We start from the raw sequence: 16,516 nt of genomic DNA on the forward strand, positions 1-16,516 counted from the left end.
TCTTTCTTTAAGAGTTATGTAAAGGCTAATAAACCAACAGTACAAGAAAGAGCTGAACTGGTTTTTGTGTTTGGAAGAGATGGGGCAACACACCGCTCTGTAGCTCAAGCATTCAACCTCAACCCGGATGGTGTACGACTTCTGGGACACCCTGTATAATGTATTAGATACACTGTGGCTTTCCTGCTCTGACTGCTCATGTCACAATGACCACAAGGTTATACCGTAAAATCAGCTGTCTGTACCTACATATTAAAGCTGTTGAGATTAATATTATGTTACATGTGTGTGGAAAACTACAGTAAAAAAATGCAATCAAGCGTGTACGCCACAACTCCAGAGTAGAAGGGCTTCAGGTGTCGCTACATGCACCCCAATTCTTCTAAAATTTGGGACAGATATTAGCAGTGTTGAAAGTAGAATATTACATTTCTTTACCAGCCTGTTGGAAAAGTAAAGATATGTTGTTCATTAGATGGTCTAACCATGTGAGAAAAAAGAAACACATCAGTCCGGCTACAATTACATATATATTGACTAAAATGAAAAGGCCAGGTGTCCCACAAATTAGAAGAAATAAGCTACATATACAAATGTACGCTACAAATGCAGTATTCTGTAGCTTCTTGGCATACTCCTCACAGCAAATGCACTCCACTCAATGGTTGTTTACTACCACCACCAGACAAGCTTGACATTTGGAGCCTGTGAAACACAGGCTTGCTTAGGCTTAGCCTCACTACTGATGTCCTCGCACAGACCAGTAGGGTTCCTCAATAAAACTGCTTCAGGTGTAATGATGTGCAAACTTTGAGACATGGTTACAGATGAAGATAAGGCATATGCATCCTGCATTGAAAGAAACAAAGGTTGAGACATCTTGTGTTTTCCTGATATCATTTCCTGCCTTGTCACTGTGACCCCAGTGACCTTGGCGTTGTTCAAGTTTTTTTTTTACATCATTTGTGAGTGGTGGATGTGATGAGTAATACTAGAGAGCGGAGATAGCGCTATATGGGGTATAGCTCCTGGATCCGGATACATAAATGTTCAAAATGGAGTAGAAAACCAAGAGTTGTGGGTATGCTGTAGTATTTACACATAGCTCCTCAGTACAGGCACAATACAGAAAGGTGTAAAGTAACTTCCATTCTCCTTCCTCACAGCAGGTTAAATAGACGATCAAACTTGCAGCTTCAATGGATCATGAGAATGAGCAATGAGCAAATAAATAGATGAGAATGCTTCTGCATTGAAAAATCTGGTTGTCATTCCCACTGGAAATGTTGCAGATGAGACAAATCTACTGGGTTGTGGGTGGGGGTAGCTGGTCTAAGGAACACCTGCCTGTCTCGCCTTCATAACAGAGCACACGGGTATGAGAGTACAATCCAAGACCACACCCTGAACAGAGCACGCACGCCCAAGCACCCACAGGGGTGATTCCAAGTTTTCACTGGGTTGTCTCCCCCTGGGAGTTAGTAGACTCTCTTCAACTGTTCATAGGTCATGAAGAACTGGAGTGACTGGTCAAGGGAAAGTGAGAAGACAACGTTAACAAAACTAAATAATGGAAAAACAAAGGCGTAACACTGACTGGCCAATGTCTAATGCCATACTATACGTGAAATAAAGGCATTTTAGGGGCCAAATCCTAAACATCTCAAATTAAGATGTCAAATTGAGCTCTAAATAGATCACTGGCTCCTCAGATAGAATTTTACATTTCAATTCCTGGACAAGCAAAAATATTTAGCATGACCAGAGTACCCAGAATACAAGGACTTCCTTTGGCAAGTAAATGTTGAACTTCCCCACAGGTAATGCACAAAACCGTCTTCATCCTCATGAAGTTTCAAAACAATTTTCAATTTCTCCAAAATTTTTGGACAACTACCGATGTTTCCAGTTCCTATGAAGCCAAACAAATAGACAGACAGACAGAGGCAACAGACAGACAGACAGAGGCAACAGACAGACAGACAGGGGCAACAGACAGACAGACAGACACCACACAAAAGGATACAATGATGTTCCACGGTCCCAGTCTGACCCATGTGGGGATAAAACCTTTGTACAATGCCAGAGCACCTTCTGTCTTCACCGTCTGTAACAAATCACAGTCAGGTTAATCTCAGTCAAATGAATGACTGATTGAGCTTTAATGCCAATATTTCAGCCATATCATATAACAAACATGTATGATAGTACAATCAGGAAACAACTCCTGTATGGATTTTGCAATGAAAATGGAAACCCCGAAAACTAGCAACGGAACACATCTAAAAACAGCTAAAAACTCGCATATGGTATCCAAGCTACCAAACAGCTTGCTTGTAGGAGACGAGTTAAAAAAACAGACCATTAAATATTTCAAACATTTAAGGATATAGCATACCAACTGTTATACCTATGATATAGACCATCTAATGGAACTGATGATGACTTAATTTACTTAACTTATTTTAATTCTATTATTTTAATTTCTCACTCGTACAATGGCGGTCAGTATTATGAACAGAGGAAAGCAAATGGGTAACTCATAAAACTCTTTCCCGCCTGTATCAAGATGGTTCAAAGCCGTGAACAAATTTGTTCTCTCCTTTATTCCGTCACAAGTATTGGTATACGTGCGCTCATAAAACATATATAAAGTACACACATACTACACAGAACGATGGGATCTGCTGCTGTCTGGATCTTCTGTGTACCTCAGTGTCGAGTCTCCCATTGCCTGAGGTAAAGAACCACCCACAGCCAAGTTACTGACACATTTTCCCATGTGAGCCATACGGATCCGCTTTTCATATTGCTGGAAGTTACCCAGCATTAGACTGCAAATGGGGGCACGAACAATGTCAACCGCATACTGTCAACATGGTTCCTTGAACACTCATCAAAACAAGCTGAAAATTGAGGCTGTCTTAGGCTGGGATTGATCCTGCACCTTGTGTGTCCTAGCGACTGAAAGACAAGTATGTTTTAATCCTTCAGCAACGAGCGCCAATCTATCGTTGACCGTGGATCTCCCCGGTTTCTCCCCACCATATGGCCAGCCGCCATCACATAAGTGAAATGTTCTTGAGTACAGAATAAAACCCCAATCAAACAAATAAATCACTACAAGCCCCTCCTGAACTTCTGATGTGTCCCCCTTGTTACCCAGGTGCCCTCACCTGAACGACACAATCCAGGGACGAGGTGTAGATGGCAGGAGTGGCGGTGCTGGGGGTCATAACAGCAGCTTTTAAATTCCTCTGGCTCATCAACCGTGTCTGCAACAACAACACCAACCCAAACATCAAACACCAGTACTGTAAGCATTCAGTCACTCTTACTGCTAATCTCTTCTTGAGCTAAAAGTATCTGAGCTCCTTAATATGGTTAAGTATTTAAAGAAATCAAAATAATATTTACACACATGGAGACTTCTATCATATTTTCTAGACTGACCAATTGGAGCATATTAATACAAGGATTTAAAAGTTATATGTGTAGTTGGGTTATTTTTTTCAGATTTTACTGTAATAAGTCAGCACTACAATTATAGGAGCGCTTCGAGTTCATAGTCCTTCTGTACCATGTGACCTATCAAAGATGTCAGACAACTAAATTTGGCTAAATTTACTTTAACATGGGCAACAGGAGATAGGTTTCACAAAAAGTTATTTTGAGTAGACAAACAATGGACAAAACTGAAGAGCTGAATGTTTGTTAACTGAAGAAGTTCCTCAATCAATAAGGTACCTTTCGTTCCACTGGCTCAAATGGGGGATCGGTAAACTAATGTCACCAAAAGTTCATAGCCTTTTTGACAAGTCACATGATACAGATAGTAAGACATTTTTTACCATTAGCGACTGAAGAGATCAAAACTGCCCTAATAAGACGAAAAAAAAAAAAAAATGGAGAAATTTGGCAATTACACTTTTAGCAACGTTACTTGTACTTACTCAGTCTAGAGTTAAATCGACACAATGTACTATACATGTTCAGGGGGAAACACCTGGTTCTAATTATGGAATACATTTGTAGCTATAATACTCTGTGTATGTGAAAAATATACAGCATAGACTGGGCAACCATGTAAAAATTGAATGCTTACGTGTGTTTGTAGCTATAACTACTTGTATGTGTGTGTATGAAATACTTGGTGTATGTGTTAAAATATACAGCATAGACTGGGCAACCATGTAAAAATTGAATGCTTATTTGTGTTTGTAGCTATAACTACTTGTATGAGTGTGTATGAAATACTTGGTGTATGTGTTAAAATATACAGTATAGACTGGGGAACCATGTAAAAATTGAATGTGTACGTGTGTTTGTAACTATAACTACTTGTATGTGTGTGTATGAAATACTTGGTGTATGTGTTAAAATATACAGCATAGACTGGGCAACCATGTAAAAATTGAATGCTTACGTGTGTTTGTAGCTATAACTACTTGTATGAGTGTGTATGAAATACTTGGTGCATGTGTTAAAATATACAGCATAGACTGGGCAACCATGTAAAAATTGAATGCTTACGTGTGTTTGTAGCTATAACTACTTGTATGAGTGTGTATGAAATACTTGGTGTATGTGTTAAAATATGCAGTATAGACTGGGGAACAATGTAAAAATTGAATGTGTAGGTGTGTTTGTAACTATAACTACTTGTATGTGTGTGTATGAAATACTTGGTGTATGTGTTAAAATATACAGTATAGACTGGGGAACAATGTAAAAATTGAATGTGTAGGTGTGTTTGTAGCTATGACCACTTGTTAAATATACAGTATAGATTAGGAAACCATGTAAAAATTGAATGCTTACGTGTGTTTGTAGCTATAACCACTTGTATGTGTCTGCATGAAATACTTGGTGTATGTGTTAAAATATACAGCATAGACTGGGGAACCATGTAAAAATTGAATATGTACGTGTGTTTGTAACTATAACTACTTGTATGTGTGTGTATGAAATACTTGGTGTATGTGTTAAAATATACAGTATAGACTGGGGAACAATGTAAAAATTGAATATGTACGTGTGTTTGTAACTATAACTACTTGTATGTGTGTGTATGAAATACTTGGTGTATGTGTTAAAATATACAGTATAGACTGGGGAACCATGTAAAAATTGAATGTGTACGTGTGTTTGTAACTATAACTACTTGTATGTGTGTGTATGAAATACTTGGTGTATGTGTTAAAATATACAGTATAGACTGGGGAACAATGTAAAAATTGAATGTGTACGTGTGTTTGTAACTATAACTACTTGTATGTGTGTGTATGAAATACTTGGTGTATGTGTTAAAATATACAGTATAGACTGGGGAACAATGTAAAAATTGAATGTGTAGGTGTGTTTGTAGCTATAACCACTTGTTAAATATACAGTATAGATTAGGAAACCATGTAAAAATTGAATGTGTAGGTGTGTTTGTAGCTATAACCACTTGTATGTGTCTGCATGAAATACTTGGTGTATGTGTTAAAATATACAGTATAGACTGGGGAATAATGTAAAAATTGAATGTGTAGGTGTGTTTGTAGCTATAACCACTTGTTAAATATACAGTATAGATTAGGAAATCATGTAAAAATTGAATGTGTAGGTGTGTTTGTAGCCATAACCACTTGTATGTGTCTGCATGTATGTGTCTGCATGAATTACTTGGTGTATGTGTTAAAATAAACAGTATAGACTGGGGAACCATGTAAAAATTGAATGTGTAGGTGTGTTTGTAGCTATAACCACTTGTATGTGTCTGCATGAAATACTTGGTGTATGTGTTAAAATATACAGTATAGACTGGGGAACCATGTAAAAAGTGAATGCTTACATGTGTTTGTAGCTATAACCACTTGTATGTGTGTGTATGAAATACTTGGTGTATGTGTTAAAATATACAGTATAGACTGGGGAACCATGTAAAAATTGAATGCTTACGTGTGTTTGTAGCTATTACTACTTGTATGTGTGTGTATGAAATACTTGGTGTATGTGTTAAAATATACAGTATAGACTGGGGAACCATGTAAAAATTGAATGCTTACATGTGTTTGTAGCTATAACCACTTGTTAAATATACAGTATAGATTAGGAAACCATGTAAAAATTGAATGTGTAGGTGTGTTTGTAGCTATAACTACTTGTATGTGTGTGTATGAAATACTTGGTGTATGTGTTAAAATATACAGTATAGACTGGGGAACCATGTAAAAATTGAATGTGTACATATGTTTGTAGCTATAACCACTTGTATGTGTCTGCATGAAATACTTGGTGTATGCGTTAAAATATACAGTATAGACTGGGGAACCATGTAAAAATTGAATGTGTACGTGTGTTTGTAACTATAACTACTTGTATGTGTGTGTATGAAATACTCGGTGCATGTGTTAAAATATACAGTATAGACTGGGGAACCATGTAAAAATTGAATGTGTATGTGTGTTTGTAACTATAACTACTTGTATGTGTGTGTATGAAATACTTGGTGTATGTGTTAAAATATACAGTATAGACTGGGGAACCATGTAAAAATTGAATGCTTACATGTGTTTGTAGCTATAACTACTTGTATGTGTGTGTATGAAATACTTGGTGTATGTGTTAAAATATACAGTATAGACTGGGGAACCATGTAAAAATTGAATGTGTACATATGTTTGTAGCTGTAACCACTTGTATGTGTCTGCATGAAATACTTGGTGTATGTGTTAAAATATACAGCATAGACTGGGGAACCATGTAAAAATTGAATGCTTACATGTGTTTGTAGCTATAACCACTTGTTAAATATACAGCATAGATTAGGAAACCATGTAAAAATTGAATGTGTAGGTGTGTTTGTAGCTATAACCACTTGTATGTGTGTGTATGAAATACTTGGTGTATGTGTTAAAATATACAGTATACACTGGGGAACCATGTAAAAATTGAATGTGTACGTGTGTTTGTAACCAATACCAAAAACAATGTATTATATATAGCACTCTCAGGGTATGGGAAAGCCATGTTCCTCATATAGTACATGACAACTCAACTGTGTTGTCGAATAATGTGTTTAGAATGTGTGGTTTTTGGCCACAAGTACAACAAAGTGCAATTACAGAATACTAGTTTTACGGCTATTTACATGATTCTTGTGTTGTTATGAATTACCATTGTTTATATCGAGGACCTATCATGAAAGATGGACCAAAGGTAGCCCTAATCATGCTAAATGTGAAAGGCTGATGGTGGCGTAAGGGCACAAAAACTGTTACCTTCCATGACACTGAAATAGGTAAAGTTTATACTTGGTTGAAAATGTCACAAAACAGCAAGGAAAAATAATAATTTATTGTAAGCTTACATAAATGAAATACCGGAATACAGTCCTTTTTTCGCAAAATGATGTCAATATAAGTTACAAAACTCATGTGTATGAAACTGTCCTGATGGTACAATGTATAAGAATGAAAGCTTATTTAGATTTTACACTATTATAGTATATTATCCATGGCATCAAAGAAGGCCAACTAACTGTGCTTTGACTGTGAAACAATATTGTCTTCAAAAAATTTAGGTGAGATTTCTATGGTCAGTGTAAAAAACTTTAATTCAGCCAAAAAATGATCATTTTAACTCATATAAACTATAAAAATATATTCTCCAAAAGCACATAGGAAAAATTTACTTCGTACAGAGTACTGGACTAGAAACAAAATGAATGTATACTGGCTTTTGTAATTTCTGTAGTACATTCGATTTTCACAATTAATTCCAAACTACAAAACACAAAAACTTCTGACAAAAGTGCTGGATGATAATTCAGATGGATTACGTTACTGGCTGGATGAAGGAGGGACTAGGGTTTGAACACTGGATAAGCGCTACAGAGGAGCGTCTAACGCCCCCGCGTCTGGTGCCCCAGCTCGACGCTCTCTTCTGATTGGCTGATCTTGACACGGGCCCGGGGTCACGGGAGGTCAAGTCTCCACTCAGAGTTGCTCGTTAAGAGGCACCTTAAAAATATTTAATTCCTGACAAAAATACACAAAAAACAACATTCTGCGATATAAAGTCTGTAATGTAGAAGAATTACGGTCTCTTTATACATGTGTTAGACATCATGTATGTCTGAAGTAGAAATTAAACGAAAATATATGTGTTAAACCATCAGATCTGGCGCAGCAGGTTAAAATACAATGAAGGCATGGACCTATAGTTCACTTTTACTTTTGAATACTGCACGGATTTGTACATAAATGTTGGCAGAGACATCTTTGATATTTTACAGACAAAACTTATCCACAAGTTGCTTTCTGAAAAATGCAAGTCTCTGTCAATGTCATCAGCACATATACACTGCCCAATCCTGAACATACATATACAACTCTGCTAATGACAACACAACCCTGCTGATAGTAATACAATGTTGATAATGGTAATACAACCCTGATAATGGTAATACAACCCTGATAATGGTAATACAACCCTGATAATGGTAATACAACCCTGCCAATGGTAATGAAATGCTACCAACAGCTGCATCAGGGTTAGATGTAGTCATTTGCACAGGCAGAATAATATTCGATTAGAAAATGGATTATATTCCCAAACACTCTTAATACATGTCGGATAAGACTAGGCATATGTATATTCAGGAAGCAGAAGTACAGCCTATTTATTCAGAAAATAGAAAAAAAAAATTCAGAAAATTTTCAACAATATATTTGAGTAAGGAAAGCAGCCATGATGTTAAATCTGTGGATAGTCACAAGGCCATACCTAGAGCTGTTTTAGTTCTGGAAAACTGTGAGACGCCCAAACTACCTGTAGCTGTAATCCAGCTGCATTAAAACTAACGAGTACATGTATATATGATGGCTAACAAATAAAAAGTTATACCTAACTAAAAAGTTTTTATACAAATTCACACAGTCTGAAGCTCTCAGAAAGCATTATTTGTTGCCTTTTGTAAAATTTCTCTACGCACGCTGTCACAATGTCACCTTTAAAGTTTGGGGTCAGAACCTTTGATTTTTTTGTCTAGATATGGCCCTGACTCATCTAACTGAACTTTTCAGCGCTTGGTGTATTGAATCTGCATGAAATGCAATGATTCCAGTCCAAGTCAATAAACACAATCCTTGTTATCATTTGGGGAAATGATGGAAGAATTTCAACACTAGCAACATACATTTGTTATATAATGATCCCCTGTGGATTTGGTCAAAAAAATAGAGTTTGTCCATACAGTGAACCAGTCCTACCACAGCATACTCATCAAGTCTTCAAAAAAACAGATTCAGAGAAAGACAAAATTGGGTTGAAGACAGTCGTGGACAATTTAAACCATCACAGTAGTAGCAGAAGCTAGGCCAAACATGCTACAGAACTCCCGAGAGTCTACACGAAGGACTCACTGCATTTCACAGAAATGATTGAAGTTGAATGCTTATATTACACGCATGTATTATAATAAGATAAAACAAGTATTTACCATAATCCCTCTCCTTTCATGCTATGATAACATAGAATTATTACCTGGATATTTTACACGTAACACAATCACCCTTATCTCTTACCTTGACCACATCTATGGGGTTAGAGGCTATAGCTCCAGCCAGTCCAGCAATGAAGCTAGCTCTGTTTAAAACACAAAAAAAACACACATACAATACTTACTTATCTATCAGTCAGAATGACCCTACAGGCAAGCCATTTGTTTATTTATCTGATTAGTGTTTTACGTAGTGCTCAAGAACATTGCACTTATACGACAGCGGCCAGCATTATGGTGCGAGGAAACTGGGCAGAGCTAGCATGAATCTAGCATGAGTTGGAATTGAACTACCAGAGACCACATTAGTGAGCGCCTCCTGGGTCACTGCAACAGGCTGGTGTGTGAACCACAAAGGCCATGAATAAGCACCGCATGTTTACCTGTAGCAAGCAGCTCTATGGACACCATTGTTGTTGACCTTGTGTGGGATTTCATCCCTGTGTTTCTTCAGGCATACAGTGCTACAGATAAGGGGCGTACAGGAGTAAATATGCTTAAAAAGTAAGATGATACGCTTCTAAAATGAAAACAGAGCGTACTGTATACACCCAAAGATTTGTGTGTACGTCTAAGTTCCGGAAAACTAGCGTGCATGCCAGATTTAAAGCAAACGGTTCTGTCAAAATCAAAAGTTGATATCCACAGTGAACCATGTGCTCGTCGTTCTCCACCATATGTTAGTTTTCAGACTCTACAGGCTACAGCAAAGACTCCTTTGCCTACGTATACAAGTATGCACATGTAGACCTATGTCTTTTCTTCACCCCTTTCACTCGATCAACTCCACACCTTCCCGGTGTATCACTGGTGACCTAAAATAGGGAAGTGCTGGGTATTTGAAAAAAAAAAAAAATGTGTTCTGTGGTACCTAGTACTTAGTCATAAGAAACATACCCCTTCTCTTTACAAGTCGGGAGTAACGTACTCCCTCTGACAAAAAATTATCCGTAGCACTGGGCATACATGTACAACTTCTCGGTCAGATTTTTTCAGTAAAATATTTTGTGTTATAAACCAGTGTTTACTCATTCCATAACTAACAGGCTGCTCCAGCTAATGGCAAATTGAGTTTGTCACAGTATCAGGAAGTTCTTTGGTTTTTATATACACATTTGTGTATTATTTTTTCTCTTTGTCCATATACACAGACTATTTCAGTATCACAAGACAATGAATGAATGAATGAATAATTATGGCTTAACGCCACATCGGCAATATATCGTGGCAAGAAAAAGGTAAAACCCTGAGGCAGTTGAGGTTTTCAATATGGTAGTGAGAATATCAAACACAAAAAAATGATTAAAATCAGATAAGAAAAAAACAAAACAGTTAAATCTCGAAAACCAGCATATTTTTAAAAAAATAGTTTATCTTGAAATCTATGTGTATATAACTTATTCTATAAATATTTATGACAATTAAAATTTATATTTTATGATATAGGCAAATGGCCCTCAAATATTTTGTGACAGCATCGGCAGTGATGCTGTCAAATAAATCATATATAGAGTTGACTGTGGAGAATTCCCATGACAATATAAGCTGTCTAATGACATGTGACAGATGACAAAATGCACGTTTACATGGCGAATGGCCAGCGTAATGTGTTACTGACATGACTGAGTATGAGCATGTCATAAACTTGAAACAAAATATTATTTATCACTTGAATTTGACTGGACACAAATGTGAAAAAAATTATCAAGTTCGAGTTCGTTATATTTACTATTTTTAAATTGAACTCACGCAAAATGCGTCACTTTTCCATCCTCTAAAACACTGTAGTTTATGAGATGCTTTTTGGAGATGTCATAGACTGGAAGTTCTACCCCTGCAACCACTGCTGCCCTCTGACCTGTAGGCCACACCCCCTGAAAACACAAACAACAACATCACAGTTATTTAAGCTTCCACTCATCTTACCTAATTATCTCTTTATTTATTGGATTGATGTTTTACTCCACATTCAAGAATATTTTATGGTGGGAAGAAACCGCTGAGCCCGCTGGAAACCCACGACCTTGCCAAAGTTGCTATAAGACATTCCCACATACGACCGGATAGGAAGCCAACATGATCTGGGCTTGAACTCAGAGCAAACGAAACAGTGAGAGGCCCCGGACGCCCTTCTTACCTAAGAAACACTCTTCTCAGCAGCCTGCTACGAGTAAGCTAGAGGTACAGTATGTCAGATGCCTGCTACAAGTGAGCTCGAGGTACAGTATATCAGATGCCTGCTACAAGTGAGCTTAGCCTAGTGGTATTTCAGATGCCAACAGCCGGTACAAGTGAGCTAATGGCCTGGGGTATGTCAGACGCCTGCTACAAGTGAGCTATTGGGCTGGACTTACCCTCCACAATCCCCTGATGCCCTCCTGTCTGTAGATGTTGACAAACGCCTGCATCATCCCTGTCTGTTCTATCGTTCCACATCGTGCCTGCATCCGCACCTACAGCCCACAAACAGTCACGGACTCATCACAATATCCTACATCGAATTATTAACCAAACATGTATGTGTTAATCTGATCTTGAAGGCAGCCAAAAAGCTCAGATTTGGCAGACTGGTGACAGAGTAAATCATCTACCTGTATAATTTCTTGGAAATTTTTTTTTTCACCAACTCATAAACTTTCTGTACATGGTGAAAAAGTTGGTAAAAAAACAGGTGAAATTGTATGTGATTTACAATAAATGTGATATCACTCAGTCTATACTCCAGTTTGTACAGCAGGGAGATAAGCTGGAGCAAAATTCCATGACATTACAGGTGATTTACAGTAAGTGTGATATCACTCAGTCTATACTCCAGTTTGTACAGCAGGGAGGTTAGCTGGAGCAAAATTCCATGACATTACAGGTGACTTACAGTAAATGTGATATCACTCAGTCTATACTCCAGTTTGTACAGGAGGGAGGTTTGCTGGAGCAAAATTCCATCACATTACAGGTGATTTACAGTAAATGTGATATCACTCAGTCTATACTACAGTTTGTACAGCAGGTAGGTTAGCTGGAGCAAAATTCCATCACATTACAGGTGATTTACAGTAAATGTGATATCACTCAGTCTATACTCCAGTTTTTACAGCAGGGAGATAAGCTGGAGCAAAATTCCATGACATTACAGGTGATTTACAGTAAATGTGATATCACTCAGTCTATACTCCAGTTTGTACAGCAGGGAGGTTAGCTGGAGCAAAATTCCATGACATTACAGGTGATTTACAGTAAATGTGATATCACTCAGTCTATACTCCAGTTTGTACAGCAGGGAGGTTAGCTGGAGCAAAATTCCATGACATTACAGGTGATTTACAGTAAATGTGATATCACTCAGTCTATACTCCAGTTTGTACAGCAGGGAGATAAGCTGGAGCAAAATTCCACGACATTACAGGTGATGTACAGTACATGTGATATCACTCAGTCTATACTCCAGTTTGTTCAGCTGGGAGGTTAGCTGGAGCAAAATTCCACGACATTACAGGTGATTTACAGTAAATGTGATATCACTCAGTCTATACTCCAGTTTGTTCAGCAGGGAGGTTAGCTGGAGAAAAAGTCCATGACATTACAGGTGATTTACAGTAAATGTGATATCACTCAACCTATACTACAGTTTGTACAGCAGGGAGGTTAGCTGGAGCAAAATTCCATGACATTACAGGTGATTTACAGTAAATGTGATATCACTCAGTCTATACTCCAGTTTGTACAGCAGGGAGGTTAGCTGGAGCAAAATTCCATGACATTACAGGTGATTTACAGTAAATGTGATATCACTCAGTCTATACTCCAGTTTGTACAGCAGGGAGATAAGCTGGAGCAAAATTCCACGACATTACAGGTGATGTACAGTAAATGTGATATCACTCAGTCTATACTCCAGTTTGTTCAGCAGGGAGGTTAGCTGGAGCAAAATTCCACGACATTACAGGTGATTTACAGTAAATGTGATATCACTCAGTCTATACTCCAGTTTGTTCAGCAGGGAGGTTAGCTGGAGCAAAATTCCATGACATTACAGGTGATTTACAGTAAATGTGATATCACTCAGTCTATACTACAGTTTGTACAGCAGGGAGGTTAGCTGGAGCAAAATTCCATGACATTACAAGTGATTTACAGTAAATGTGATATCACTCAGTCTATACTCCAGTTTGTTCAGCTGGGAGGTTAGCTGGAGCAAAATTCGATGACATTACAGGTGATTTACAGTAAATGTGATATCACTCAGTCTATACTACAGTTTGTACAGCAGGGAGGTTAGCTGGAGCAAAATTCCATCACATTACAAGTGATTTACAGTAAATGTGATATCACTCAGTCTATACTCCAGTTTGTTCAGCAGGGAGGTTAGCTGGAGCAAAATTCCATGACATTACAGGTGATTTATAGTAAATGGGATATCACTCAGTCTATACTACAGTTTGTACAGCAGGGAGGTTAGCTGGAGCAAAATTCCACGACATTACAGGTGATTTACAGTAAATGTGATATCACTCAGTCTATACTCCAGTTTGTTCAGCAGGGAGGTTAGCTGGAGAAAAATTCCATGACATTACAGGTGATTTACAGTAAATGTGATATCACTCAGTCTATACTACAGTTTGTACAGCAGGGAGGTTAGCTGGAGCAAAATTCCATCACATTACAAGTGATTTACAGTAAATGTGATATCACTCAGTCTATACTACAGTTTGTTCAGCAGGGAGGTTAGCTGGAGCAAAATTCCATGACATTACAGGTGATTTATAGTAAATGGGATATCACTCAGTCTATACTACAGTTTGTACAGCAGGGAGGTTAGCTGGAGCAAAATTCCATGACATTACAGGTGATTTACAGTAAATGGGATATCACTCAACCTATACTACAGTTTGTACAGCAGGGTGATTACACTGTACCTGGTGCAAAATTTCATGACATTACAGGTGATTTACAGTAAATGTGATATCACTCAGTCTATACTCCAGTTTGTTCAGCAGGGAGGTTAGCTGGAGCAAAATTCCACGACATTACAGGTGATGTACAGTAAATGTGATATCACTCTGCCTATACTACAGTTTGTCCAGCTGGGGTGATTACACTGTACCTGGTGCAAAATTCCATGACATTACAGGTGATTTACAGAATGCCATATTTAGCATATACAATTAAATAAGTTAAATACTGTTTTTCATGTAGACAGGTCGAATAAGACATCTACATTGCCAAACATAACACTGTCTTACATGGACACTTTATATTTACCTTTAAGACATCAGTGGGATTAGCCAATGCACTGCCAACAATCCCTGCCACCATTCCACAGCACACGTTTACAGCCAGCGTCTCATCTGAAAAGTTTGAATAAAAAATTTAAAATAAAAAAACAGAAGAGCCACAGTCATTTTGGATCAGATCTAACATGCGCGTCTATATATATCTATATATATATATATATATACAGATATAGATATATGTTTACATATATATGTTTGTATATATATATATATGTTAACATATATATATATATATATATATATATATATATATATACATATTGTTTTATATATCTGTAAGTGCTCACAGATGTAGTGTACACTATATCTGGAGGTGCTGACTGACGTAGTGTACACTATATCTGCAATGTGCTTAATGATGTAGTGTACACTATATATGGAAGTGCTCACTGACGCAGTGTAAACTATATCTGGAAGTCCTCACTGATATAGTGTACACGATATCTGGAAGTCGGTCCGCTGTGAGTTCAAGTCCAGCTCATGCTGGCTTCCTCTCCGGCCAATGGATGGTTGTAGGTTTACTCTGGGCTGTGCCCGGTTTCCTCCCACCATAATGCTGGCTGCCGTTGTATACATGAAATATTCGTGAGTACGGCGGAAAACACCAATCAAATAAATAAATAAATACCAATATCTGGAAGTGCTCACTGACGTATGTGTACACTATATCTGGAGGTCCTCACTGATGTAGTGTACACTATATCTGGAGGTCCTCACTGGTGTAGTGTACACTATATCTGGGAGGTCCTCACTGATGTAGTGTACACTATATATGGAAGTGCTCACTGACGTAGTGTACATTATATATGGAAGTGCTCACTGATGTAGTGTACACTATATCTGGAGGTCCTCACTGATGTAGTGTACACTATATCTGGAGGTCCTCACTGATGTAGTGTACACTATACCTGGAGGTCCTCACTGATGTAGTGTACACTATATCTGGAGGTCCTCACTGATGTAGTGTACACTATATCTGAACTTGCTGACTGACACAGTGTACACTATTTTCGCTTTACAGATCATCTACGTGTATACATGTATATGATTTATTTATCTGATTGATGTTTTACACCGTACTCAAGAATATTTCACTTCTACAACGGCAGGCAAGCATTAGTGTGGGAGACATGGCCATGGGATCTATGGCATCTTAAAACACAAAAAAAAGAAGCCCTTTTACCAGTAACAGAAGCTAGATTCGAATATGGTTAATGGCCTGAAATCTGAGTGAAAAGTCGTATGTACATGTAAATATCTAACAAGTAAAAAAGATTCTTTCATAAATACCTCTTGGGTCTGAAACAACAGCTCTTTTCAACGTATGATAAACTCCGATCTTGATGGTACCATAGGTGCCTGTCTGAGCAAAGCTGGAGCAATGCTGCAGAGGAAACAAAACAACAAAAAGACAAGAAAGTTAACAGGTTAATTATTTAACCTGTAGATTTAACAATAAAATCTGACTGTCTCCGGCAGCCAATTGCCATGAATATGTACCTGTAGACAGATCATGAGAACATGAACATCTCCTTGCTTTCAAAAATTACAAAATTATTGGTACAACACCTTTGAATTGATTTTTTGTTTTACCAAAATTATTTATCAGAAGGCTTAACTGGAAAGAGTTCCACTGATCAACTGAAATAATTTGGACAAAATTTTCATACCTGAT

The 16,516-nt window shown here is 37.7% G+C and overlaps 1 protein-coding gene across 1 annotated transcript in view; it reads right to left on the reverse strand.

Moving 5' to 3' along the window:
• Positions 1 to 796: 796 nt before the first annotated feature.
• The window catches only part of LOC135478995 (kidney mitochondrial carrier protein 1-like), a 30,129-nt gene continuing 14,409 nt past the window's right edge, over positions 797 to 16,516 (reverse strand). Inside the window, 9 exon segments of the mRNA XM_064758694.1 lie at positions 797 to 1,517; positions 2,027 to 2,107; positions 3,177 to 3,275; positions 9,576 to 9,636; positions 11,300 to 11,424; positions 11,905 to 12,003; positions 14,810 to 14,895; positions 16,132 to 16,197; positions 16,200 to 16,225. Of these exon segments, the coding sequence (XP_064614764.1) occupies positions 1,479 to 1,517; positions 2,027 to 2,107; positions 3,177 to 3,275; positions 9,576 to 9,636; positions 11,300 to 11,424; positions 11,905 to 12,003; positions 14,810 to 14,895; positions 16,132 to 16,197; positions 16,200 to 16,225 (682 nt within the window). The 3' untranslated portion in view covers positions 797 to 1,478.

The sequence above is a fragment of the Liolophura sinensis genome, chromosome 12, assembly GCF_032854445.1.
Source record: "Liolophura sinensis isolate JHLJ2023 chromosome 12, CUHK_Ljap_v2, whole genome shotgun sequence".
NCBI classification, from domain to species: Eukaryota; Metazoa; Mollusca; class Polyplacophora; order Chitonida; family Chitonidae; genus Liolophura; species Liolophura sinensis.